The sequence below is a fragment of the Giraffa tippelskirchi genome, chromosome 7 (genome assembly GCF_054371585.1).
Source record: "Giraffa tippelskirchi isolate mGirTip1 chromosome 7, T2T-mGirTip1v1.2.pri, whole genome shotgun sequence".
Taxonomy (NCBI): domain Eukaryota; kingdom Metazoa; phylum Chordata; class Mammalia; order Artiodactyla; family Giraffidae; genus Giraffa; species Giraffa tippelskirchi.
In genome coordinates this window covers 107759867-107786442 of record NC_137281.1, presented here as the reverse complement: position 1 = coordinate 107786442, position 26576 = coordinate 107759867, and the positions used below count along the sequence as shown (strand labels likewise).

Genomic DNA, 26576 nt, shown 5'->3' with positions numbered 1-26576 from the left:
CAGCAGGAGTTGAACTGCAGTCTCATGAGCACAGTCAGATCTATGAATGAGCTTTATATCTTGTCAAGGCAGAACTCCAGATCCAACAGGGCTGATTTTTCATGGTTCTCTTGCTGTTTGTTCTTGGATCAGAGTCCCAGAAATAAGAGATGGCAAATACCTATTAGGTCATATCTAATCCATCACTCAGGAGCAAACCTGTGATCTTTCTTTTGTCTCTGTAAGAATTTTTTCCTTCTTTCTTTTGCAGGTGAGAACTGTCTTGATGCCAGGCAAACTCTGAAACTGCTTTCTTTTTATTGTGCTCTCTGGTCATTAGTATCAGGCCAGCTTTGCTCTTGGATTTTTATTCTTATCTCATTTTCAGGATTACTTGCTCCCAGCAGAATCTCCACCCTCTTCAACTTGGTCCTCTCTTCTTGGTTGCTGGCGCCACTCATATGTATGTGGGTTCCTTTTGTACCATCAGTTATCTGTGCCAGAAGTTATCACTTCTCAAACCTTTGCCACAAGAGTCATTGTGGCATCCTCTTAAGGAGTTTCATTTGATGAAAGCACAGGACACAAATACCCGCAGGTGATAATTAATAAAATGGCTCGGAAAATATGTGCCAGGTTGTGCCCTTAGGAAAGCATGTACTATATGAACAAATGCTGCTTCTTTCTGTTTGATTTGGGGTACTTCCTGGTCTAACCCTTTGTTCTCTTTATATGGATAAATTTTATTTTTGTGTGGTTTAGTTACAGTTACTTATTTTCTGATTTAATAGTGTAAAATATTTGCTAATATGGCTTTTTAAAGCATAGAGGAAAAAGCATGGAATTGTGTGCCATAAATCCCAGATTCTGATCACTGTATTGCCTCTAACAAGCTATGTAACCTTGTGCTAGTCACTCCTATGTTTTCCTTTTCCTTGTCTGTAAAATGAGCATATTAGACATGATCATCTCTAAAGGTTCCATGTAGTGTTGAATTTAATGATATCAAGATTGTGATGAAAGAGTGGGACAAAAATGATTAACTTAAGCTTTTTTTTTTTTTTTTAATCGTGTCAGTATTTAGAAGGGCAAATAAGTGCAACCTTAGTTTCAGGGGCTTGACTCTCACTTCTCTTTGATATGTGTTTTGTTTTTTTTTCACTAAGCTATCTTTTGGAGAGTCTTGTACCCTCATTCTGCAGGTTCACCAGTTTGTCAAATATATCTTTTTCTAGCTTGCTCCAGCTATAGCAGTGGGGATCAGAAAGCTGCAGAAAAAGAATCTCAGCTTGGGAAAAGGAAATCAAACCTAGAAGGATTTACCTGATATCAATAAGAAGTAATTTTGTGTATTCACCTAGGGATTTAAGATCTTTAAATCTCTTATATCTGAAATCTTTAGCCAAATGGGACTGATATTGGAGGTAGGATTGGGCATTTTTCTATTTCTGTCCAGTTAGTGGGAAACCTACTTTGAATTAACTTCTTGGGATTGCATAAAAGTTGCCCACTGTTTTGTTTAGAAAATAAAATTGTTATTTTTAATGCTTGAATGCAAAATCGGCAGTTTGACCAACAAGGGGGAATCTCTGAAATACCCCCTAAAAGGAACTGAGCAATTTGAAGCTGATGGGTGACTTTAGGAACTTTGAAATTGGTAGTACAGTTGATCCTTGAACAATACAGGGGTTGGGGTACCCCTCACCCCCAGTGAAATAAAAATATCCTCATATAACTTTGCCGGAGAAGGCAATGGCACCCCACTCCAGTACTCTTGCCTAGAAAATCCCATGGACCGAGGAGCCTGGTAGGCTGCAGTCCATGGGGTCACTAAGAGTCGGACACGACTGAGTGACTTCACTTTCACTTTTCACTTTCAGGCATTGGAGAAGGAAATGCATGCAACTGGAGTGGGAAATGCAACCCACTCCAGTGTTCTTGCCTGGAGAATCCCAGGGACAGGGGAGCCTGGTGGGCTGCCGTCTATGGGGTCACACAGAGTCAAACACGACTGAAGTGACTTAGCAGCAGCAGCATATAACTTTGCAGATGGCCTTCCAGTATCCAAAGTTCTAACCAACTTTGGATTGTGCAGTACTGTAGTATGTATTTATTGAAAAAAAATCCAGATAGACATGAACCTAACATCACAGTTCAAACTTGTAGTGTTCAAGGGTTAACTGTGATGTTAGGAAGTCTTTGCTTTCAAGTAGTTTAAAGGAATAGTGTATAACCTAGTTGTTAAGCCCCCAAGTTAGAATTTTAATCAGCATTTCCCAGTTAATTTTTGGATTTGGAACTTGCAATAGCAGCTTTTTATTGAATGTTAAGAGGGTGACGGTCTTTTCTTTCTTTCTTTGGAGGGAGTGTATGTTAACATAACAAAATCACATGTTTAATCTACCTTTGAACATTGGAAGAAGCATTCACTGTTCTTAAATTTGTACTTAAAACATCCATCAGTCCGTAATAGAAAAATTTGGTGGGCGGAACTATTGTTTATTTTGGACTCATAAAAAGTCTTGGGAGTGTTCTGCTTTATTCCCAGCCATCTGTAGCACATTACTAATTCTCAGGTAATCTAAAAGTTATTTTGGGAAGTGTTCCACTTGAATGAGATTTTTGAAAGATTTGTGTTAGAAATATAAGTGGCTTTTGTAGATAGATTTTTTTTCCCCCAAGTGTCTGGGTTTTGAATTGGACAGTGGCCAGAATAGGTGCTGTGCAACCTTTGGAAATCGTACTACACCGTGATTGAAATCCAAATCTGGCAGTTATGCCATTGCATTGTATGCTGATACCACATTGCATGTTAGTACCTGTAGTTTCTTAGGCTGTGGTTCAGTATTTATAGAGTAAGGCAGCATTGTCTTATCTATTCTATTTACACAGTAAAGCCAGTGGGTTTTTGGTATGTTACCAGAATGTTCCTGGTGATATTCCTAGGTGAGCTGTTTGGGTTTGGTTAGGATGAACATTCATGTGAGCAGTAGTGGATTCAGGAATGTACCTTGTAAACTGCAGTTACAAATTCTGAGGTTTCATGTGAAACTCAGCAAGAATGGTATCAGCAATGGAACTAGAGAAATTGGAAGAGACATTGAAATTGTGAGGCTCACCGAGTCTATGAATCTGATTGGTATAGAGGAAAGGGGGAATTTTTTTCTAATTGGTATTTGCTTTCAAATGTACCTCCAGTCCATCATTTCTGGAACTTGCCTACCCTTTTCTCTGCTAAGCATTACAGTTCTTCTAGTTGCCATGACACAAAACTTTGGGTTTGTATTTTGTTCTTTTTTCTTCCTTACCACCTCATCTCATCATTCACTAAATTTGAATCATTCTAGATATCTTTTCATTTGGCGTCGCCTTTTCCCCTGACCTAATTTAGGCCTTCATATTGTGTATTATTGTAGTAACCTCATGGTTAATGCTTCTTTCTGTATTACATGTCATATACTGCTGCATTATTATTATAGTTTTTATTTAGTTTATACAGACATCCCTTTCTTACTGTGCTTCACAGATACTGCATTTTCTACAAATTAAAGGTTTGTGGCAAGCCTGTGTCAAGCATGTCCATTGGCACTGTTTTTCCAACATTTGTTCACTTCATGTCTCTGTGTCACAGGTTTTCTCTAGTTCTTACAGTATTTCATCCTTTTCATCATTATTATATTTGTTACAGTGATCTATGATAGTGATCTTTGATGTTATTCCTATGACTTGCTGAAGGCTCAGTTGATGGTTAGCATTTTAAAATTAAGGTATGCACATTGTTTTTTCAGACATAATGCTATTGCATACTTAATAGACTACAGTATATTATAAACATAACTTTTATATGCACTGGAAAGCAAAAGATTTGTGTGACTTGATTTACTATGATATTTGCTTTCTTGTTGTGGTCTGGAACAGCATCCATAATATCTCCAAGGTACTCCTGTATTTATTGAACACTGTGTGCCAGACCAGATGTGGTCTCTGTCCATTTAGGACTTATATGTCTAGTTGGGGAAACCAGCAATCAATGAATGTATGTTTATGAGCTGAAGTGCTCTGAAAGGAAAGAATTTGTTTCTAGAAGAGTATGTAGCAAGGAATCGTAGTGTGGACTTTTCAAAATGTAGTTCTGATTATTTTACTTCTTTGCTGAAAACCTTTAATGACTCCTTGTTGCCTGTATAGGCCAACACTCAATATCCTCTATAACCTGACCAACCCTGGCCTTCTTCAGTCTCATTTCATTTATTTCTCACTCTTTTTACAGCCATTCCTTCTGCTTACCTTGCATTTTTCAGTCTCAACACCTTAGTTTTTTTCTTTTCTTTTTTGTTGGAATGCCCTTCCCTGTTCCAAGGCATTCAACTTCAAATCTGACTCTTCCTTCAACCTACCAAAAAATTTCATCTCCTTCCTGAAGCCTTTCTTAACTTTCTTCTTCCCATCTACCTGTGTCTCCAGAATTGATTTTGTATTCCTCTGTATCTCTTTAATTCTTTGCTAGGATCTCTGTTATAGCACTGTGTCATACCCTGTCTTTGATTATAATTAAATGTGAATATGTTTTTTCCTCCATTCTAAACTCCATAAGAGACCTGAGTCTCCTGTTTCCCATGACTTTCAGCCCAGTGCTTTGAATATAACTTTATTATGTAATGCTTGCTGAATTGAATTGGAATTTGTTTTTTTGAAAACGGAAACTTCTTGAGATTTTTTTTTCCAGAACTCTCTCTGTGTTAAGATAACTTGCATCTAACACCTTATGTCCCAAACTGAATAACCTGGGAACAAGGTGCAGGCTACGAAAGCCTTCAGAAATCCTTCAGACTCAAGGACAATCATGTGTCGCGCTTAGTTGCCTGCAGTAGTACTGTGGTTCCGTATATCCTAGCTGATGGAGGAACTGGGGTGAGGAGAAGTAGTACATGACAAACAGAAGTAATGTAGGTCAGGCACGGGAACCAGACTGATTCTGTTAGAGGAGCACAGGCATTGTTGGGCCCTCTGGATATTGTTGGCCTCCAAGAGGTCTTTTTAGGTTTTCTTATTTACTTCTTTCATTCCATAAATATTTACTGGAATCTACTATATGTGAGGTCCTGTCCGAGCTGCTTAGGATCTATCAGTGAGCAAAATAGACAAAAAAAGGCCAACCCCATGGATCTTGTCTTTTAACAAAAGGAAATAGAAATAAGCATAATTAATAATTATATAGTATAAAGAGGGTGATAATTGATGTGGGAAAAAAATAGAACAGATTAAGGAGGGTTAGTAGTGTAGAGGAGGGATAAGACGAAGGAGGTAGGAAGCTTGCAGCTTTAACTAAGATGATCAGAGTCAGCATCTTTGAGAAATATGGTGTTAGTGTGTTACTGGGTTGTTAGGCACTTCCCTGGGGTTGCTGAGTGCTCTTCTGCCCAGAAAAGAGAAAGAGGCACTGTCTGTAGTTGTTCCAAAGGGTCTAGCCGACAGTGAGGGGGAAATATGTTCTTTTCTCCTGGCTGCTCCTCTGGTTGGCATTCCTGGAAGTTAATCATGGTGAAAATTGCAGTCATGTCTGGAAGACACAAGGGGTAGAACAGAAGGCCTTATAACCAGTTTCCCTGAGGAGTGGTATTTGAGCCTTGGGTGCCTTGAATAATAGGTGAGTTAGGCCTCTGAATTTTCTCCTTCCTCAAAGGGAAAAGCCCAATATCATGATAGTCCCTCTTTCTAGGTCTCAGCAACTCTGAGGGTTGGGGTAGCTCATTAAAAATAAGTTTTCAGGGACTATACACTTTGCTCCCAGCCTAAAATTTTAATTTTGAGGTTTGTGTTATTTTGATTTCCTTTCAATGCATAGCTGGCTTTGTTCTGGAAGTCTCAGTACCTAATTCATCAGCCTGAGGGTGAAGATGTCTTGTGTTATCTAGCTGCTCTCTCGTTTGACTTCTGTTTTGTAGATTTTCTTATAGTTCCCTTGCTTGCTGTTTCCTAACCCTTCTACTATTTCATTATTTTTCCTGTTACCTCTTCCCTTTTTTCTTTACATGAAGCTGATAGGCAACAAAAATCCCTTAGGCCAGACTGCTGTTTGGTAATTGACTGGAAGCTAAAATTCCTACCTAATGTGTAGAGATGTAATGTCTTATTTCTGTCCTTGGGTTATGTAGAATGCTTCTTGTGGACATCAAGCTCTCAGCCTGTTTGTTATACTGTATGCCATTTGAGGTAGCTGAGAGGTTCAGGGTACCTGTACACTCTGTTTTTAGTTATTTATATCATCAATTTGTGCAGTTGCAATATACAAGGAGACCTATTTGCCATGCTAAAAAATGTGCTATTTTTGATATAAGATTTTAGAAGAAAGGCTCTTAATGAACTTGGGATTGATGCTTAAGAAAAATCTGTTACTTTTAGGCAGAGAGGGTCCTAGGCAGATATCACATTGCTTTTCTTTGTCAGGGTTTGCTGCATGTCAGACTTGACGTCATAGATTCTCACCACATACGCTCAAGTGGTACAGTAATGTATGACTGATATTGTGAATTTTAAAGCCAGTGGCTGTTAATTGGTTATGTTATTATTTTTCTGTAGTGGTTAAAAAGGTCTCAGTGTAACTGACCAAGTAGTTTTGCTTTATTAGTAGAAATGCTTTTAACATAGCTTAGTTTGCTAGTGATAGTTGTTTTTTTCAGTAGTATTGTTTCTGGGGTTTGTATTAACAGGCCCTTATAGTCCTAACAGAGCTAGAAATCTGGCAGTGTGGATTTCAGATGAGTTCGGTAACACCATCTGACAGAGAGGGAAATGCAGGACAGTGTCTGGTAATATTCTTTTTCTTATGGAGCCTTTCTATAAGAAAGAAATTCAGTTTTAACAAGATCACATTGAGGTAGGTAATATAACAGTGAAGTGACATTTTCTTCCAACAACAAGTCTATAATATATTTTACCTGAATTTGTGATCAAAAGCATTCGATTTATTTAAAAGTGTTACATAAACATGATGAGTGCCATTTCTGTCATCCTTATAAAATTTTTTTCCTTCTCCTTTCTTGGTAGGCAAAATAGTGATACAGTGATTTAATTCGCATCTCAGATACTTGATGGAAGGAAACAAATTGTTGACGTGTGGTGCTGCTAGGCTCTGCACTTCATAGGGATGACACAGGCAACAAGGGATTACATTTTTATAAGGATTGAAATCCTTACTTAAAATGTCACAGTCCTAATCAAAATAATGTGACTGAGTTGAAACTGTTAAAGGAGAGGCTACAAAATTAGACCAGATAGTAATAATGTGGGGTTTATTTACTTTTCATAGATTGGTTAACTACTTTATTAAGAGCAAATTTAAAGATATAGTTTTGAGTAAGATAAACTTCTTTGCACAGTTGGCAGTTTTAGATCCTGTAGAGCAAAGAAATAACCAGGATTTTTGCTTTGAGGAACAAACAAGAATTGAGGAAGGTTTCTGTAGGTCAACACTGTTTAGGAGAAATCATATCTTGATTAAGCTCAGCGTTCTTCAGGGAGAGGAAGAATAAAATCTTATCATGTGGGGATTCATTTTTAAGAAAGTGAGCTGCGATAAAGTATGTACAGTAGGAAAAGTGGAAAGATTTCAAATAGCAGATAATCCACTGAAAGTTTAAAGACTTAAAAACCATTTTATTAGAAAGCAAGGGATCAAAAGCACCATACAAAACAGATGGTCATTTGGCATAGTCACAGAGGCTGTGGAGAGGAGAAAAGCATCTTTAAAAAACACTTAAAAACATTTTCAGTCAAGACCGAAGAAACCCACAAAGTGATGGTTAATCATGCATGGTGCCTAGAAATTTTAGGTGAAAGAAGAAAAACATGTTGAATTAGTTAAGTTCTTTGCTAAACTGATGGTAAGAGTTTTTGTTTTTGCTTTTTTAAGAAGACCGTTAGAAAATTGGTAAGACTACTCTATCATGGTGTGAAAGATCCATTCAGAGATGAAGAGGTTGGAGAATTTTCACTTCTGTTTTTCCCTCTTGCCAAGCAGTTTAAAGCTTCTGGTCAAATGATGATAAATGCTTAACTTTAAAAAATAAGAAATTAGGACATGAATTAATCTCTTTTAATGCATATAAAGTACAGAAAAATGTATAGAAGTCCCAGAAGTTATTCCACAAGTGGTAATATTTAGTTAGTCGTTCCGACACATGTTTTTTTCCCGTAGCTGCTTAACTTTTCTGGATCAGATCTCTAAACTTGATGAGATTAAATCTGTCTATCCTAGAATTTAGGAAAAAATTCAAGGATAAACTGTAACTCTTAGTTTTCACTAAGAGTTTTGAAGTACATCACTTCAAATTAAGTAGCATGATCATTACACAAAGGGACTGGAGTAGATTTCACCATAAGAAGGGTTTGGAGGTGGAGAGAATAAAATCTATATTAGAAAGTTGATCAAATGTAAATTAAAGATTGAGATGGCTTGGTGTCATTAATATAGCTTACTGGGGCCAAAGCGATGGGTTAATTTACATAAAGAGAAGTCACATATGACAAATCATTGACAGTTGTGTGTGGGCAGAGTGGTTACCAGTGGACATCGTTTAGTTTTATTAAAGTCAGGCAAAGGCTATTTAAAAACTTTAGTCTTGGAATGGGAGAAAATGTTTTGTTTTGTGTTAGTAAACTGACTTTCTCACAGTAATCACATCCATGTAGGCCTATAGTTCCTTCTCTGTAGTTCTAAAACCCCCAAATTCTGAAAGCTGTTTTTTTTTTTTTTAAGGTAGGCACAAACCTGACTTCAGCTAATGAGGCTATTTATGGTTGTTTTCATTGTTGTTCTGTTTCAAGTAAATATTTATTCATTTTGTTGTAAGAATATTAATGAGTTTGATGTCAGGGTGCTATTCCAGTTTCTACTGAGAGTATTATACTGTATGGTATATTAATTATCTCAGCTTTTTATAGGTGAAATAACAGAGGCTCAGATAAGTGCAGTGACTTGCCCAAGATTCTTGAACATCTACAGGTAGAGTAAGACTAGAATTGAGCTTTTCCTGCTTCCTCCTTTGTTTTGTTTTTTTTCCATTGCACTGTGCTGGTTTCTCATGACATTACCTCCAGAAATCATCTCAATGATAAGTTCTTCTAGGTGGAAGGGTTTAAGCAGTGACACTCATTTTATTTGACAGTTTAATAAATGTTTTACAAAAGTGACATATTCAGGTTTTCTCATGACACTAAGCTCTTTCAAGTGCTTAGGTTCCCAAATTGTTTAAGATTATGCTTCCAAAGTATCTTGGCTGTGTGGAAGGGATGAAAACTCGAAGATGAACTTCAGTGTGGATAGTATTACATTAAAAGGAGGCAGAAAGTCCAAACCACTCTGCTAGCATGAGTATTTCAGCCCCTAGAGGAGCCTGGAAATCTTGGTAAGCTATTCCTTGAAAAATTAGTTCAGTGTGCTGCCAGGGAAATGCTAGGCATCATTAGGAAGAGAACTAAAGAAAGATAAAAAATAAACTTCCCCCTGTACAATTGTCCATATTGTGCCTTCTTTTCATCCCTAAGAAGTATGTATCAGAACTGAAGACCAAATGAAGTGAAGGCTTTAATGAAAATATGTAAAATGATAAAAAAAAAAAAGTCCAGTTTTTAAAGACAGAGGGAATATTATCAGACTCCATCAAGTGATGAGAAGAACTTGTTCACCAGTTCTTAGGATCTGTATTGGATAGAGAGAACCTTTTCAAATTAGAAATAAATTTAGCTTAATTACTGGATTGCTCTTATCAATAGTAAATAAATAAAATTTGTTAACACTAGAGGTAGTAGAAATTAGAAATAGGGTCTAGAAGTGTTTTTTGTGTGGTTTTTTTTTTAATTAAAACTTTTAAGATAATTGTAGGAGTCTCATGCATTTGTAAGGATAACACAGAGGGAACCTTTGTACCCTTTACCAGTTTCCCCTGGTGGTAATGTCATGCAAATATAGTACAATATCATACCCAGATATTGACATTGATACAATCTACCCAGGTTGTTCAGATTTCCCTAGTTTTAGTTGTAGCACTTATGAGTGTGTGTATTTGTGTTAGTCACTCAGTTGTGTCCAACTCTGTGACCCTGTGGACTGTAGCCCATTAGACTCCTCTGTCCATGGAATTCTCCAGGCAAGAATACTGGAGTGGGTGCCACTGCCTTCTCCAGGGGATCTTTCCAACCCAGGGATCAAACCTGGGTCTCCTGCACTGCAGGCAGATTCTTTACCATCTGAGCCACCAGAGAATTCCCACCACAGTCAAGATACAGAACCACAGGTAAAGGTACAGGTACAGGTACAAGTACCACAAAGGTACCTGACATTGCCCTTTTATACCTACTTCACTCCTGCCTCTCATAAGATTTTTGATAAATTATTGGATTAATATGTTTTGTAACTTGTAAGGGAATCCAGGAATATTTGGAAAAGTATATTTTTTATAATATTATTTTTAAATATTTTATTTATCAGATTAATTGTTGTCATTCGGTCGCTAAGTGGTGTCCGACTCTTTGCAACCCCATGGACTGCAGCACACCAGGCTCCTTTGCGCTCTGCTATCTCCCAGAGTTTGCTCAAATTCATGTCCATTGAGTTGGTGATGCTGTCTAACCGTCTTATCCTCTGCCGCCCTCTTCTCCTTTTGCCTTCAATCTTTCCCAGCATCAGGTCTTTTCCAATGCGTTGGCTCTTGGCATCAGGTGGCCAAAGTATTGGAGCTTCAGCTTCAGCAACAGTCCTTCCAGTGAATATTCAGGGTTGATTTCCTTTAGGATTGACTGGTTTGATCTCCTTGCAGTCCAAGATACTCACCACCACCAAAATTCAAAAGCATCAATTCTTCGCCTCTCAGCTTTCCTTATGGACCAACTCTCTCGTACATGACTGCTGGAAAAACCATGGCTTTGACTATACAGACCTCTGGCAGCAAGGTGATGTCTCTGCTTTTTAATACACTGTCTAGGTTTGTCATAGCTTTCTTCAAAGGAGCAGCATCTTTTAATTTTGTGGCTGCAGTCACTGTCTGCAGTGATTTTGGAGCCCAATAAAATCTGTCACTGCTTCCACTTTTTCCCTTTCTATTTTGCCATGAAATGATGAGACCGGATGCCATGATCTTAGTTTTATGAATATTGAGTTTCTAGCCAGCTTTTTCGCTCTCCTCTCACACCTTCATCAAGATGCTCTTTAGTTTTCACTTTCTGCCATCCAGTTCAGTTCAGTTCAGTCGCTCAGTCGTGTCCGACTCTTTGCGACCCCATGAATTGCAGCACGCCAGGCCTCTCTGTCCATCACCAACTCCCGGAGTCTACCCAAACCCATGTCCATCAAGTCAGTGATGCCATCCAACCATCTCATCCTCTGTTGTCCCGTTCTCCTCCTGCCCCCAATCCTACCCAGCATTAGGGTCTTTTCCAATGAGTCAACTCTTCGCATGAGGTGGCCAAAGTATTGGAGTTTCAGCTTCAACATCAGTCCTTCCAATGAACACCCAGGATTGATCTCCTTTAGGATGGATTGATTGGATCTCCTTGCAGTCCAAGGGACTCTCACGAGTCTTCTCCAACACCACAGCATAATCAGTATTATCAGATTAATATGTACACTTTTTTTGTTTTTGTCCTCTCATGAGTTTTATATTAAAGGTCAAATATTGCTTTTAATGAAAATCTGTAATCCACTGTTTTTTTTCAAAGTACACTTTTTTATGTATCAAATATAAGGTACAAAGTAAATGATAATAAATGTTTTTGAAGCTAGGAAAGTAGGTATGCCATTCCCAGTCAGATGCAAACTTAGTTATCACATACATAAATCAAAAATGACACGAAACAGGAAAAACAGAAGAACTTCCTTTGCTTTCCGAAAACAGCTAAGAAACCAAAGAAAACTATTTTTAAAAACTCAGAGAAGACTTTTTTTTTCATAGTAGCCAACATGCCTTCCTTAGGCATTAAGACATATTTCTGTTCATAACCTTACTACAGCCATATTTTTACTCTTTATGAAAATCAGGTCTCCTAGTAAAAATGGTATTTTACCATACTAATCTTTCAATTCCATCACTAAAAATGAAGTTATACTGACCAAATTCTAACCTCTTGGAACATTCTGCATAATGAACTTTAGTCACCGGAATGAGTAATTGCCCAGAAAAGCAGCACTGTCTGAACTGTGGTATGATTTATAGTCAATATTCTTGTTTTCCAGTAAAAAGGAGATCTCATAAGAAGAAACACTGGGCTCCTAGTGGTTTCATTGATCAAGAGAATGTTTCTGATCTGCTTCTGAGCAAACATTTCTTAATAGGTCGATCACCAATCTGGGGTCTTCACTCCTCATAATGGCACTGCCAGACACGATCATGTTAGCTCCTGCCTTTGGCATCATATCTTCCATGAATTTTTGCCCTCCAAACCTGGGTTCCGCTGTCATAACCAATGCTATATCTGTCTGATTAGCCCATGGTGCCAAATACTCAACTGTAGTTACTGGTTTGATCACAATGCCAGTTCAGTTTGTTTCAGTCGCTCAGTCGTGTCCGACTCTTTGCGACCACATGAGCTGCAGCACGCCAGGCCTCCCTGTCCAATATCAACTCCCAGAGCCCACCCAAACTCATGTCCATTGAGTCGGTGATGCCATCCAACCATCTTATCCTCTGTCGTCCCCGTCTCCTCCTGCCCTTAATCTTTCCCAGCATCAGGGTCTTTTCCAATGAATCAGCTCTTTGCATCAGGTGGCCAAAGTATTGGAGTTTCAGCTTCAACATCAGACCTTCCAATGAACACCCAGAACTGATCTCCTTTAGGATGGAGTGTTTGGATCTCTTTGCAGTCCAAGGGACTCTTACGAGTCTTCTCCAACACCACAGTTCAAGAGCATCAATTCTTTGGCGCGCAGCTTTCTTTATAGTCCAGCTCTCACATCCATACATGACCACTGGAAAAACCATAGCCTTGACTAGACGGACCTTTGTCGGCAAAGTAATGTCTCTGCTTTCTAATATGCTGTCTAGGTTGGTCATAACTTTCCTTCCTAGGAGTAGGTGTCTTTTAATTTCATGGCTGCAGTCACCATCTGCAGTGATTTTGGAGCCCAAAAAAAGAAAGTCTCTCACTATTTCCCATGAAGTGATGGGACCAGATGCCATGATCTTAGGTTTCTGAATGTTGAGCTTTGAGACAACTTTTTCACTCTCCTCTTTCACTTTCATCAAGAGGCTCTTTAGTTCCTCTTCACTTCTGCCCTAAGAGTGGTGTCATCTGCATATCTGAGGTTCTTGATCTTTCTCCCGGGAATCTTGATTCCAGCTTGTGCTTCCTCCAGCCCAGTGTTTTCTCATGATGTACTCTGTATATAAGTTAAATAAGTAGGGTGACAATATACAGCTTTGACGTACTCCTTTTCCTGTTTGGAATCAATCTGTTGTGTGAGATGAGTGCAATTGTGCGGTAGTTTGAGCATTCTTTGGCATTTCCTTTCTTTGGGATTGGAATGAAAGCTGATTCCAGTCCTGTGGCCACTCGTAATGCCAACCTTCATTCTACTCTCCTTTGTGTCTTTGATCAAAGCTTCTGGGTTCTCAGTAGTCTCGAAATGAAAGATATATTGATTGGCTCCTGCTATAGCCATTGTTTTTACCCACTTTTCTGGCCTGGACACCTTCATGTACATGTCAAAGAAAGGGTCCTGGTCTAGCTGCTTTTGGAGGCTTTCTGCCACAGGATGACCAAAGGTGATGTTAAGAGCAAAATGCCCGCCCGCCTGGTACATCCAGGTGCTGATAATCAACCTCAGAGTCCAGCATCTGGAGGCACTTGGCCCCTAAATGGCCACATCACTGTTGAGGGTGGACAAGCCAGTTTGTAGCCAGACGCCGTGGTGCTGTTTCTCTAGAGCAAGTTACTGCTCAAGAGCCCCAGCTAGATGAAGGCGCCTTACCCCAATTGGCCATGCCGTTTTTAGTAATCCACTATTTACCCCTTCCCATCACCAAGTCTCACTCCCAGTAGGCAACTGCTTTAAGATTTTCAGTCTTTTTCTTGTATTTACTTCTGTATTTCTAAAAAATAATATACTATCCTATTGTGCTCTCCTTATCAAATCAAATTTTTGCTTTTATCAGTATCCATTATTTATTAAGTAAATATTGAACTATTTAGTATACTACTATGTTTTCTTATACAACTTACGTTTTTTTCCCAGGGTTTAATATCATTAATTACCTCAGTGTTTTTAGTTTGTTATTATAATTTATTCAGACTCTCCAACAGATCTGTAAATCTCCTCACAATATAGTGAGGCCCAGGGTAATCCTTAAATGTAGTTTCTTTCCTTCTTTCCTTTCTTTTCCATCCCTCTAAATATCCTAACCTGTGAAGACTACTGGCCTGATTCCTGTGATCACATGAAATGCTATTTTAGGAACAGGACCATGATCCAGTAGTATAGTCCTTTTATTCATAAGTGTATGATTTTACCTTTTTTAAAAAAGATAATGTGCATATAATAAAGTGCATTGAGTATACCAATCTTCAGTGCATAACTCAGTTTTGCATGTGTATGTGGCCATATAACTACCATCCAGTTCAAGATAACAGAGTATTTCCAACATCTCACAAGTTTCCCTCATGCTTCTTCCCAGTCAGTAAACTCCTCTCAGAAATGGCCATTTTTCTGATTTCTGTCCTCTTTGATTCATAGGTGTTTAAAATGTGATACCTGGACAGTTTTAAGTCTGATAGAATGTATCATACATTTAAGTATGAGGGCTCTCAAGGGTTGGTTATGTCCTGGTTTGTGGGCTAGCCCTATTTTGGGTAACAGCTCTACATGGATGAGGCTGAGGGCCGAGAATATTCTGGAGCAGTTAGGCATTTTAAGAAATGTGAGGACTGGATTGTTTTCTAACTTTTTCCCTAGACTCTTAATAAATCTGTATCCTTTATCTGTATCTTAGAAGAAAGAGAAATCCACTCACTGTTCTGGTAAGTTTGAAGCCTGGTAGGTAATTGAGACAGTTTATAACTAGTGACAAATCAAGCTCAAGTAAGAATGAAGAAGAGAAATGGCAGCCTTGGCACTGTTATGGTTGTGCCCATTGAGGAAAGCAGTGTTCATTCACTCATTTATTGACCAAAATATTTATTGAGGGAGGACTGTGACCCAAACTCTGTTATTAGGATATAATGATGAACAAAAGAGACTCAGCCTCTTGCTCTCAGGGTCCATGCAGTCAGGTGGAAGAAACAAATGTTAATCAAATCATCGCACTGGGAGGTGGGGTGTGAGCAGGGAATGTCTGAGGTAAACGCCGTGCGGCAGTAAGGTGGGAATGGGGTGCAGAGGACAGAGTGTGGCCCTGAGAGAAGGCTGGAGAAGTCAGTCTGGCTTAGATATCCTAAAGGATGTGTGTGTGGATCCCACTATTTTTATGGTTAGTCTGAGTGTAGATACTATCTTTTGATAGAGAAGTTTTCTTTATGTACGCTTTAGAGTTACTATAGGATAGTAGTTAAGAGACTTAGAAAGGGAGATGAGATCTAGAATATAATATAAAAATGAAGGTAATTCCTCATGTTTCCTGAAAAATGCCTGAGTTTTTTCCTTTCCCTCATTCCTGTGAACTTGACCCATATTATTCCCTGTTTTAGAGGTGAGGAGACTGAGCCATAGAAAAGCTTTGCCGTAACAGTTCTGTGTGGAGGGCCAGTTTCTTAAATCTCCTGATTCCTAAGCTAACTCCACTTTTTTCTTGAGAATTTGAAATCACCTCTTTAGTATATAAAGTTTATCTCTGGGGAAGAGAACTGAATTATAAAGGGTTACAGAGCCCTTCAGTTGTTAGGAGATGGGGGATGGTAGAGCTTTATCATCTACTTTAGATGATCTTTGCCTTCTGCTTCTTGGCCTACTTACACACAGGCCTTGGTAAGGGTTTTCTCTGTGAACCAGTTCTACCAGTGAATCCCTGTAGGGTTGGGACTGAATTATTTACATGTTTAGTGTGCTATTTAGCCTATTTGAAATGTATGCTGGTACTAAGCAGTATTGACAAACACCAAGGCTCTAAACCTGAGCCCTGTTGAATAGCTTTGTCTAGTGGAAGTGTCAGTTGATTATGTGAAATGAAACAGGTCAAACCTCATAGTCTTTGTCTGAGAATAGCAGTCTGTGAAGACCATAAAACTATTCATGATATGCAGCATATAAACACTGAGGGACTGAGAGATGCTACACTTTTGCTCTTGTGTCCTTAAGTGACACATGGTCAGAGGAGCTCTGCTGAATTGGATCCATCTTCTCAAAGTGGCACTGTTAGTCTGTCTTTATTTGATTCCCATTGGAGATATAAGCTAAGAGCTGTGGTACTTGAGGATATGACACAGTTCCTTTGTTACAGTAATTAATGTAATAAATTAAGGGAGAGACCCAAAGGAAAGTTGATTGTTTGTCGTTAGAGCCCTAGTTGGAAATTCAGTTGATTAGTGAGGTCTAGTGTGGCAGGTAGAGAGGGAGATGCCTGTTCTTCCAGCTGGATAAGCTGAGTCACCACTGAGGGTTTACATGTTGTACTGGCCTCACCTGAGGTTGACTGAATATGATGTGATTTCAGGGTAGCATCTGAAATTCAGGGAAGATGGTATAATTTGGTTTTCTTCTTGCAACTTTTGTTTTATCCCACTGATTTAGTGACAGTTTCCCGGGACATCAAACCCTGTGAACCTCACACAGTTTAGGTTTGAAGGCCTGTCACGGGTAGGGGTGGTGGTAGTTGGCTCAACAAACTAGTAAATTGGAACAGTTTGTAGAAGAGATAATCCAGATGTTAAAACCATGAGCTTTGGGATTGGTACCTTGGCCATGAGGGATTTTTGAAGCAAAATGGAGTCTTTCTGTCAGTCACTATAGTGTAGAGTTTCATGAGCCACATCTGAAGGTACTCCTAGCCTCAGTGGGAAACCAGAACAACTGAGTAGTTGAAAGAAGAAAGGATTGCGATTTTCTTTCATAAAACTCAAATGGATATCAGTACTACCTATAATTTAATTTGTAAAAGGTTTTCAAATATTTATTTTTCCTTTATTTAAAATGCTTTAGATCCCTGTACAGCTGTTAAACAATCCTGTTTTAGTTGAGACCGTAGAACATTATGAGAATATTTGGGTCGTTTTATTTTTTTGAGTTGTCACATTTTTCAGATTTGGATCCTCATAATATGCTTAGAACCATGATGGATTTTCCCTCCATTTTATAATAAGAAAATTAATATTTAATAAAGCAACTTGACTAACATCCTGGCTAGGGTCATTGGAAATTTGAGTCTGGAAATCACTTCTCTTGATTCTAAGCTCAGTTTTGGTTTTTTCTACACAATGCTGCCTTCCTGGAATTGAGCATAACCTATTTTTCTTTGTCCATACACCTTTTGGTGAGAACTAGCTAGCCAAGACTGATCACCCTCACATCCAAATGCGTATGACCTGTCTGGTCACGAGCAGATAATACTCACTCAAACATAACTGTCACTTGCTCAGACCAAAGCCTGTGAGAAGATTGATCCGAAAACTGTAACAAGAGGGGAGGACAGTTAAATTTACAGTGAAACAGCACTGGACAATTTGCTACTTAGACCAGATTAGCTATAGGTAATTGGCAGTTAAAGAGATCCTGTCTCTTTGAAGTCCTCTAGGATGGATATAGAGCTCTATCTAGCAGAAAAAGAAGTATTAGTTTTCTTATTGTGTTTGGACATAAGTAGGGTCAACTGCTGTTTATGTCCTCTGGGCAGAGCCAGAGTCCTCTCATGAAGACTCTTTTTCCCATTTTTAGCCTGTAAGAGAGGCCTTGCTCATTACTGAGGTAGGGAGGTGGTGTGATCTATGGCATATGCCCTGATAAAAAGCAATTAATGACCTGAAATATGTGATTACAAACCAGTCTGTGGGCTGGAAGTCTGAGAGATGGAGTTGGGTTCCAGAGAGGAAACGGGAATTTGAACATTTGTTGTTATAGACACAGGGAATGGGGAGTGATTGTCATGGCCTATTTTGGTCCCTTAGCTATAGCCACTCAGAGGAGAGTTCTTGATGATCAGGTGCAGAACAAAGTGCAATGGCAATGGCAAGTAATTCCAGAATTTGGTACATAGGGAAGTATAGTACAGTTAGGCAGAAGGAGACAAGAGAGGAAAATATATACAGAAACTCCTGCAAGTTGAAAGTGCCTTGTGGTCTTTGTAAGGTATTGGTTCTCCTGATTCTGTACTTTCTCTGCCATGGAAGTAGCAGGTCAGTGCTTTTCATTTCCAGCTACCATGTTGGTTACCCTTCCTCCTGTGGTTAGACATCTCTGCAGTGACCTGTCAGAGAGTTGGTTATTAGCTGCATAAAGCCAGGGATGCTGGAGGGAGCAGAGGGAAAGTGATTTGGCTGCTACAGCCAGACTGGTAAAGAATCCTTGGCAGTTTTTCAGTATATCTTTGGAAAGGTACCATTGAAGTTACTATGAAGGCTGCTGGGTTTGGAAAGCTGAAATTCTGAAGAGTCACCTGGTTGAAAAGTAGTTTTAACACACTCAGAAATAGGAGGGCGTTGCTCTCTATAGAACATCAGGACCACTACTTATTGGTTCTCAGGATATGTTTTCTTTGTTTTCATTCTGGTCATTCAGAAATTCTAGGTAGTTTTCTAGTAGGGAAGGCACTTTTTGATAGGTACATTAATAGAACTTCAGATTTGAAAAAGGCCCTGGGCATGTCCAGGCTACCCCTACCACACACAGAAGAATTCTTCGTGTAATTAGCTTGACAGGAGATGATGCTTTTTCTGATCACTGCTTTCAGTGATAGAGATATGGCTTCATTAAGCATTGTGGGTCATTGTTGGGAATTTCAGATTATTACATTTTTTTTTCCCTGAACTAAACATCTGTGTTTCTGTAACTTCTACTCACTGGTTCTGTTTATACCCTCAGCATCACAGAATAAGTTTCTCTTCCACATTGCAACCTTCATACCCATCTGCCTTCAATTAACTCCTTTCCATACTAAAGAATACCAGTTTCTAAGACCTTTTCTCTTATGAAATGGCTTCTTGATGTTTTACAATACTCTTGGCTATCTCTCCATTTCATGAATATCTCACTGAAGATGTGGAACCTGAAAATGAGCACAGACCATCAGATGTTCTTTTCATCTCCAGATACTTTTTAGGAAGCACTTTTAAAAAAATGTTAATGGCAATATTTCTGCTTACTAGAAAAACCAAAGCAATTTGCCACAACAATTTGGAATTGGGACAAAAAGAATTTGAGGAAGTCTTTTTCTTTTCTTTTTCTACTGATATTAAGGCTGTAATTTTTGAGGTTTGACATTATTATAAGCATTGATTTTGCCTCATATCTTCTCCAGGAATATATGCATTGAGTTTACTCTTAAGATTATAAAAATAATTTGATATTTATGTTTACAGGAATTATTCATATTTATGCTACACTGAAGTGACTTTAATGCTTCAGATAGTTTTTAACAAGATGGATATGTGTGTGTTACGTAATGGAAAAATCCATAGTTTTAACACATTACAAACAACTTGACTCAGTGTAAGATTCTTGAAAAATAACTTTCTCTTCAAAACTATAATTTTTTATTCTTTTTTAACATTTAATGTTACAGAACAGTCTGAATGTTACAGAACAGTCTGAGGTTGGCCTAATTTTTGTTCTTTGTAATTTAAAATTTCGCTAGAATGTGTGCAAGTTTGGCTTTTTAAAAAATTCATTTTGCTGAAAAAATAGTGAACTTTTTCAAGATCTTTTTCAGTTCAAGGTGTTACTTATTTATTATGTCTTGATGGGTTGCTTTTTTCCCATTTGTTCTAGTCTCTTCAGTTTTGCTTTGAGGATTATTAAATACTTCCTTTTAATTTCCCTCATTATTTTCTTTTTGCTGTCCTTTTTCCTTTGAAATAGGATCCTCTACTATTGGAATAGTATCCTCTACTACTCCAGAGGAGTATCTCAAATTTTCTTGTAATTTCTTCCACAGTTTTAGTTCTGTGCTTTTTTGATTTCTGTGTGAGTTTTGATTGGTGTTACATTTTTCATTTCCTTGCATATTCCTTTAAAAAAAAAATTACATTCTTTTAAGTTCATATCTTTTCACTTCAGCCTGGTATCTTCTTAATGCTCTGCCTTCCTTACTGTCATGCTTTGTTTATCTCGCTCCATACTTGACAGGTCAGCCCATACAGTAGAGTGAGAACTATCAGGAGCTCTCAGTGAGCATTAACATTTTCTTGTACTTTATATTCTTTCCTTTACATACCCTTCCAGAGTCTCTGTTTCATTACCATCCTGTTTTGTAGAGGAAGAGTTTTTGTTTGTTTTTTAGAGGAAGGTCTTCTGAAAGTTCTGTTGTTTTTCCAAGAATAAAAAAGCATGGGATTGGTCTAATGGTTTACATTACATGCTAATGATGGGGCAGCTCCAGAGGAAAGAGGGTCAGTGGTAGGTGAATGTGGGTTGTGCTCTAAGCCTCACCACAGTTGCAGAGATTGAAGAGGTGATAAATTATGATGTCAGGCAGAACTACGCTTTAATAATCCTTTGTAGTGCAGATTCAGTTGGTGTTCCCATTTCTTTGCCCTTCATAATACAATTATTTTCAGTATCATGTTCCACTGCCTTATTCACTCTCATTTTCTGCTGTATTTCCAGTGCATAGTTTAGTGCCTGGGACTTAGTAGGCAATTAATACATATTTTTTTTTAATGAATCAGTAGATAGTATAGAGAATTCCAAGCATTTTACTAAAAATTTCTTCAGAGTTTTAGATCATTTTCAGTGGTGTCATTTCTCTAATTCAGAGATTATGTTGCTTTTACCTTGCAGGTGGCATTTTTTCATAGTTCTTATGTTTTCCCTCATGGTTTTTGTTCATCCTTTTATGAAGTAAGATCTGTGTGGACTCAATACCAACTGTGGTCGGTTGCTGTTGGCACTAAGCTCTCTACTTGGTTAAAGGGTGTATTTTCTTCTCAGTGTGTGTGTGCTAAGTGATGTCAGTCTTAACCGACTCTTCATGATCCTAGAGACTGTAGCCCACCAGGCTCCTCTGTCCTTGGGATTTTCCAGGCAAGAATACTGGAGGAGGTTGCCATGCCCTCCTCCAGGGGATCTTCTGACCCAGGGATCAAACCTGCATCTTATGCCTCCTTGTTGGCAGGCGGGTTCTTTAGCAGTAGTGATTTTCTTCTCAGATCTGTGGCTAAATGGCAGATTAATGTGCAGCCTTTTTTCTCTTAAATCCCAGTTGCTCTCAAGCATTCACTTGGTATAGCTCTGTTCTCCTAGGGTGACATCTTCTCTTGAACAGGTTCTCTTGAACCCTGGTTCTTTGACACTGCCTTGAGAGAGTAGGCAGAAAAGTACAATTTGTCTTGTCCCTGTTCTATCTATAGCATTTACCTGTTAGATATTTACTTCGTAGGATTCATTGTGCCCCCTCTGGTTTCCTCTTTCTGCTCTGCCATCTTCTGAGAGTTATTTTCTAAATGCACATAGAAAGATGGTAAACAAGGGAGTAAGTAAGAACAGAATTCTTTGGCTTCATCATAAAGTAATATCTGGATGGTATATTTTGGCTGTTAGGTTTTCGAGATGGTACACTCCCCAAGGAAATATATATATTTCCTTTTTTACCACCTACTTCACCCACCCCTCTTTTTAGCTATCTCTGTTCCATGTTGTGAGGCCCTGATGTTTATCAATATAGTGTCATCAATCTTACAAGAATAGGGAGACTTATACCACATTCTAACATTAAGTTTTTTAGTACTGTGCAGTTATTGATAGCGTAACATTTTTTTCTCTGTGTGAATGTGTGTCTGTGTATCTTCATGAGGATTTTAGTGGGAAAGAGTACATTGAATTCTGCTATTTAGACATAATTTGAAACCTGGAGTTTAATAAGGCTGGCTTAACTGAATGTAAGCTGATGGGTTAAATCCTCTTTGAGGATTGTCTCCTCTAATTGCAGTTTTTGTCCCTATCCTGATATTGTATTTTTCCCCAGTCCTGTTTACTTTTCTCTTTTGCTTACCTACAATTAGATACCTTCCCCCTGTCCCATATTATTTTTAGTAGGAACAGGCCTGTTAGTAGAGGGATTTAGCCTTTGCTAGGCAATGTTCTAAATCTCTGATAATTCAAGAAGAAGCATGGAGAAGAGATGTGAGTAAAATTGTGCTGGGGGATGTGCCAGGGCCCATATTGACTGAGGGAAGATTGCCAGCTGGCAGTGGTAGTAGAAATCAGTCTCTTGGGAATGGGAAACTAGAGAATTCCTAGTTAAGTCTTAGCACAGAATCTCCGGGCAGTTGGAAATATTGTACTCTCCCCTGGGGAGATGGAGTGGGAATTAGCTTTTTCCTTGATCCAATGTGACTTGGTTGGAAATACAACTGAACCTGTTTGTCTTGTCCATTGTGATGTGATAGCCACCTCGCAAGGGACTGTTTTGTGTGGGAGTTTATTTCAGGCTGTCTCTTTGCCTGTATTGTTTCCTTTAACAGCTCTTTACATTTTCTTTTTCCAGCAATGATGTTGTCCACTGGGCATGTACTGACCAATGTGGCAGGTCTGAGAACGTAGCTGAAGCTGAAACTAGGAAAGCTGGGGGCAAGGAAGAGCCTTGAATCTTGAGGTGGGACGTTGACTCTAAGATGTCCTTGAGCAGTGGAGCCTCCGGAGGGAAAGGAGTGGATGCAAACCCGGTTGAGACATACGACAGTGGGGATGAATGGGACATTGGCGTAGGGAATCTCATCATTGACCTGGACGCCGATCTGGAAAAGGACCAGCAGAAACTGGAAATGTCAGGCTCAAAGGAGGTGGGGATACCAGCTCCCAATGCTGTGGCCACACTGCCAGACAACATCAAGTTTGTGACCCCAGTGCCAGGTCCTCAAGGAAAGGAAGGCAAATCCAAATCCAAAAGGAATAAGAGTGGCAAAGACACTAGCAAACCCACTCCAGGGACGTCCCTGTTCACTCCGAGTGAGGGGGCAGCTAGCAAGAAAGAGGTACAGGGACGCTCAGGAGATGGTGCCAATGCAGGAAGCCTGGTTGCTGCTATTGCTCCCAAGGGCTCAGAGAAGGCGGCTAAGGCATCCCGCAGTGTAGCGGGCTCCAAAAAGGAGAAGGAGAACAGCTCGTCTAAGAGCAAGAAGGAGAGAAGCGAAGGAGTGGGGACTTGTGCAGAAAAGGATCCTGGGGTCCTCCAGCCAGTGCCCTTGGGAGGACGGGGTGGTCAGTATGATGGAAGTGCAGGGGTGGATCCAGGAGCTGTGGAGCCACTCGGGAGTATAGCTATTGAGCCTGGGGCAGCACTCAACCCTTTGGGAGCTAAACCGGAGCCAGAGGAAGGGGAGAATGAGTGTCGCCCGCTAAAGAAAGTCAAGTCTGAAAAGGTAAGAGGTGGCCAGATCTGGCTGCCCACTGCCAGTCAGAACTGCCCCGGACTAACCACCTAATGCTATGTGCACTCTGTGGGAGGCTCATTAGTTTGTGGGTAATGACCAATTACAAGGTCAGAGCAGCTGGTAATGATAATGTGGTTTTGTTCCAAATTAGGGGATTCCCTGCAGATTCATTAACAGCAGGCCTGGACATTTTGGAGAAGGATATCTGTTGTTGGGGGCAGCTGCATGATAGAATGAATTTTCTATAAGCCAAGAACCTCCCACCTTGTCCTTGGCCCACCTGAGTCACTTGTTACTAGAGATTGGCATCAGCCTTTATGTGGTTCCCAGCTTGACTGACATTTCATCCTTAGAGTGATTGATAAACTTAACAAGTTGATAAGCTTAATAGGCTTTCAGTTGAGTGCTGTTTTTAATGGGATAAATGGTGATGCTGGCTGTCTGGAAGAGAAAAGGGTTAAATAATTTTCATTATGTGTAATCTACCAAATGTTCTATTGGTGACTGCCAGAGAGCAAAAGGACCCATTTGGGGCAAGTAAACAATGGAGCAAGGGGTCCTGAGGTACTTAATCAGCTCTTTTGAACTAGTGTTGTGGTCATGAAATTTTGGCCTTGAAAGAGATTCTTTGGCCACTAACATATAGTTCTTGGCCAGGTATCTCCCTCAACTATTGGGAATCGAAGTCTCCTGGTGGTTTAATAGCTGCCAAACAGTGTAATGATACCTTGCCTTCTGCTTGACTTGGAAGGACAGGTGCCTGCAGCCCCACTAGGGGCTCTCCTCCTTTGGGAAAATGGAGCTTGCAGGCCTGGAGCAGAGTGGTTGTGAGTGTAGGGTCAGCTCAGGCTGCCTTAAACTTCTGCAGCTTACAATTTCCTACAAAGCGGCTGGCCTGGTAATGAGCTGTTCATTGGCTCTTGATTTTCTGCTCTCTGCTCACCCTGTGCTTTCAGCTGATCCCAGCAGATGCAATATAAATTGACTTCTCTGTAATTGCATCAGCTGCAACAGGGAATACCTATTTCCATATGTAAGTGTTAATAAATAGAGGCTGGATGTGTATGTTTGGGTGGTGGTGTCCTCTCAGTGCTAGCTGTGTTTTCTTTGCTGTAGGTATTTTGGTCCTTGCCTCTGGCACATCTGTAAGTCTTAGCAACATCTGGGCTTCCTTGGTAACAGGGCTGTGAATTTTTTTCCACTAATAACCCAATGGTTTATTCCCTTTTACCAGTGGCAGCTGCCAGAGAGACTGGCTGTTTAGGTGACAGATGCTACAGGCCACCTCAGCAGAGTCAAGTCCCAGCAGGTTACTGGCGTGGTGCATCCTGTGCTGGCTGTGATTTACCATCTTCTTTGGGGTGCAGATGGGTAATACTGTTTTTAGGAGTACCAGGAGTTCTTGCTTCTGTTCCAGGCCCTTTAGACTGTTCCCTACACCTGGCATCAGTAAGCTTTGGCTACATATCTTCATGTTCATAATCTTTGTTCTTCCTGTGCTGAAAAGTGGCCACTTCTGAAGGTGACCTTCATTTTCCTTTCTGTTTAGAACTCTTGACTCATATTGCAATCTTCTAAGCCCAGTAGTGGTCTGTGGGTGAAAGGATTAATGATGCTTAGCTTCATGTTGAGTTTAAGTCTAAATGTCCTTGAGAGTCTCCAACAGAGAAGCAAATGGAACCGTTTTTCTCTTACAGGTTCAGGGACTAGGTAGGTGGCTGCCCTTCAGATTATAATTGGGCTGAAAGATACAGTATGTTCAGCTAAGAATATATTTTGGTCAAAGGAGGTTTGCTTCTTAATAAGGTAGCTGTATTATACACCTTGTCTCCCAAAAAGACTGAGAATGGGGCAGTGGAATGAGAGAGAAAAAAGAGAGACTGTGCTTCTGTTTTTGGAGGAAAGATGAAAGTGCTGAGAAGTACTTTTAAAAGAGGAAATTTGCTGCGCAGTTTGGTGTTACTCTGGGCAAGAGCCTGCTTTCTCAATTCTTTACCTTGTTCCCTCAAGCCTTCTGAACGGTCTGATTCTGGGGGCTGCCATTCTAAAGCATTTGGCCGTCAGAATAGATAATTATGTAAATAAATGTTTGGAAGTTGCTAGGAGATGAAAACACTGTGCAGAGAGACAGCATTTCTGGAATGGGAGGAGGGGAAGATGCAAAAGGGAACCAGGTTAGGAATCTTGGAGTAGAGTAGCTTTTGAGAAACAAGGACCCCAGGCTTTGGGGCATAAGGGGTTTTTGAGTCAGTGTTTGGTGATTGATACTTTACCTTAAAAGCTAAGTCTTTGAAAACTTCTTTAGGATTTTTCTCTCTGAGATATGGGCTTGCCTATTGCTTAACTGGTTTGGAATGTTCCGTCCATGTGGGGACAACCAACAGAACCAAAACAGCAAAACAGATGTTTTGATATAATCTAGGAATTACATATGCTGAACTGGAAATTGTCATGAAGAGGGGAAACTCATAAAATTTGGAAGCGTTCTTAGCTGGAGTCTCCTTAACCCATACCCACTTCTCTAGCCCCTTGGAAACAGGAGAGAAGAGAATGGAGTTTGTGGTGTAGGACAGAATTGTTACATGTCTACTGCTAGCTAATGAGGGAGATTTGAATATTCAAATTCTCTACTTCAGTATGTTCTCTCAGTCTATGGCTGAGCTAATTCCTATCAGCAAAGGAAGTAGATTTCCCTTCATGGGATCTCACTTCTGCTCCCCATACTTCTCTCTGGCAAGGCTCACTGTGCTGTTTCCCAGAGTTCTAGGAGAGACCAGAGATGGCTCTTAGCAACTACTGCTGCCCTGAATTGTCATCGAACACTCCTGCCTCGTACTTCCTGCCAGCTGAAGAGATGGGGGAAGAGAATGTTGTGGCATAAACAAGGCAGAGCCTTCCGGCTCCTGTCTGTTCCCTTGCCTTTGATTTGATTGATAGGTTGTTAAGTTAAGGATGGAGGGGGAGGTAGGACGAGGGAGGGTGCTGGTCTGAATGTCCCTAGCTTAGTGCTCGCGCTGCTGCTCTGACAGGCAAGAAAAAGAATTTCCGTACCACCGAAGGCAGTGATCTGTCTTGACTTTGAGATAGGGCTT

At 39.8% G+C, this 26576-nt stretch overlaps 2 protein-coding genes across 8 annotated transcripts in view; one reads left to right on the top strand and one right to left on the bottom strand.

The window, feature by feature from the left end:
- ZNF609 (zinc finger protein 609) overlaps positions 1–26576 on the top strand; it is a 190727-nt gene that overhangs the window by 4952 nt on the left and 159199 nt on the right. For 5 of the 6 annotated variants that reach the window (XM_081507347.1, XM_081507346.1, XM_081507345.1 and 2 more), the window contains exon 2: positions 22599–23472. The exons of the other annotated variant lie outside the window; for it this stretch is intronic. In XM_081507347.1, the coding sequence (XP_081363473.1) occupies positions 22726–23472 (747 nt within the window). In that variant the 5' untranslated portion in view covers positions 22599–22725. The remainder of the gene's footprint in view (positions 1–22598; positions 23473–26576) is intronic. 6 annotated transcript variants of the gene reach the window in all.
- LOC145512825 (ribulose-phosphate 3-epimerase-like) lies at positions 12254–15608 on the bottom strand. Of its 2 annotated transcripts, none has more exons than XM_081507356.1 (2): positions 13536–15608; positions 12254–12509 (listed from the first exon to the last, which is right to left on the bottom strand). In XM_081507356.1, the coding sequence occupies exons 1-2, from the start codon at positions 13772–13774 to the stop codon at positions 12254–12256; spliced, it is 495 nt and encodes a 164-aa protein (XP_081363482.1). In that variant the 5' UTR covers positions 13775–15608. The 2 variants fall into 2 exon arrangements, with proteins under 2 accessions (XP_081363482.1, XP_081363483.1); XM_081507357.1 differs by having other exon boundaries at positions 13476–13675.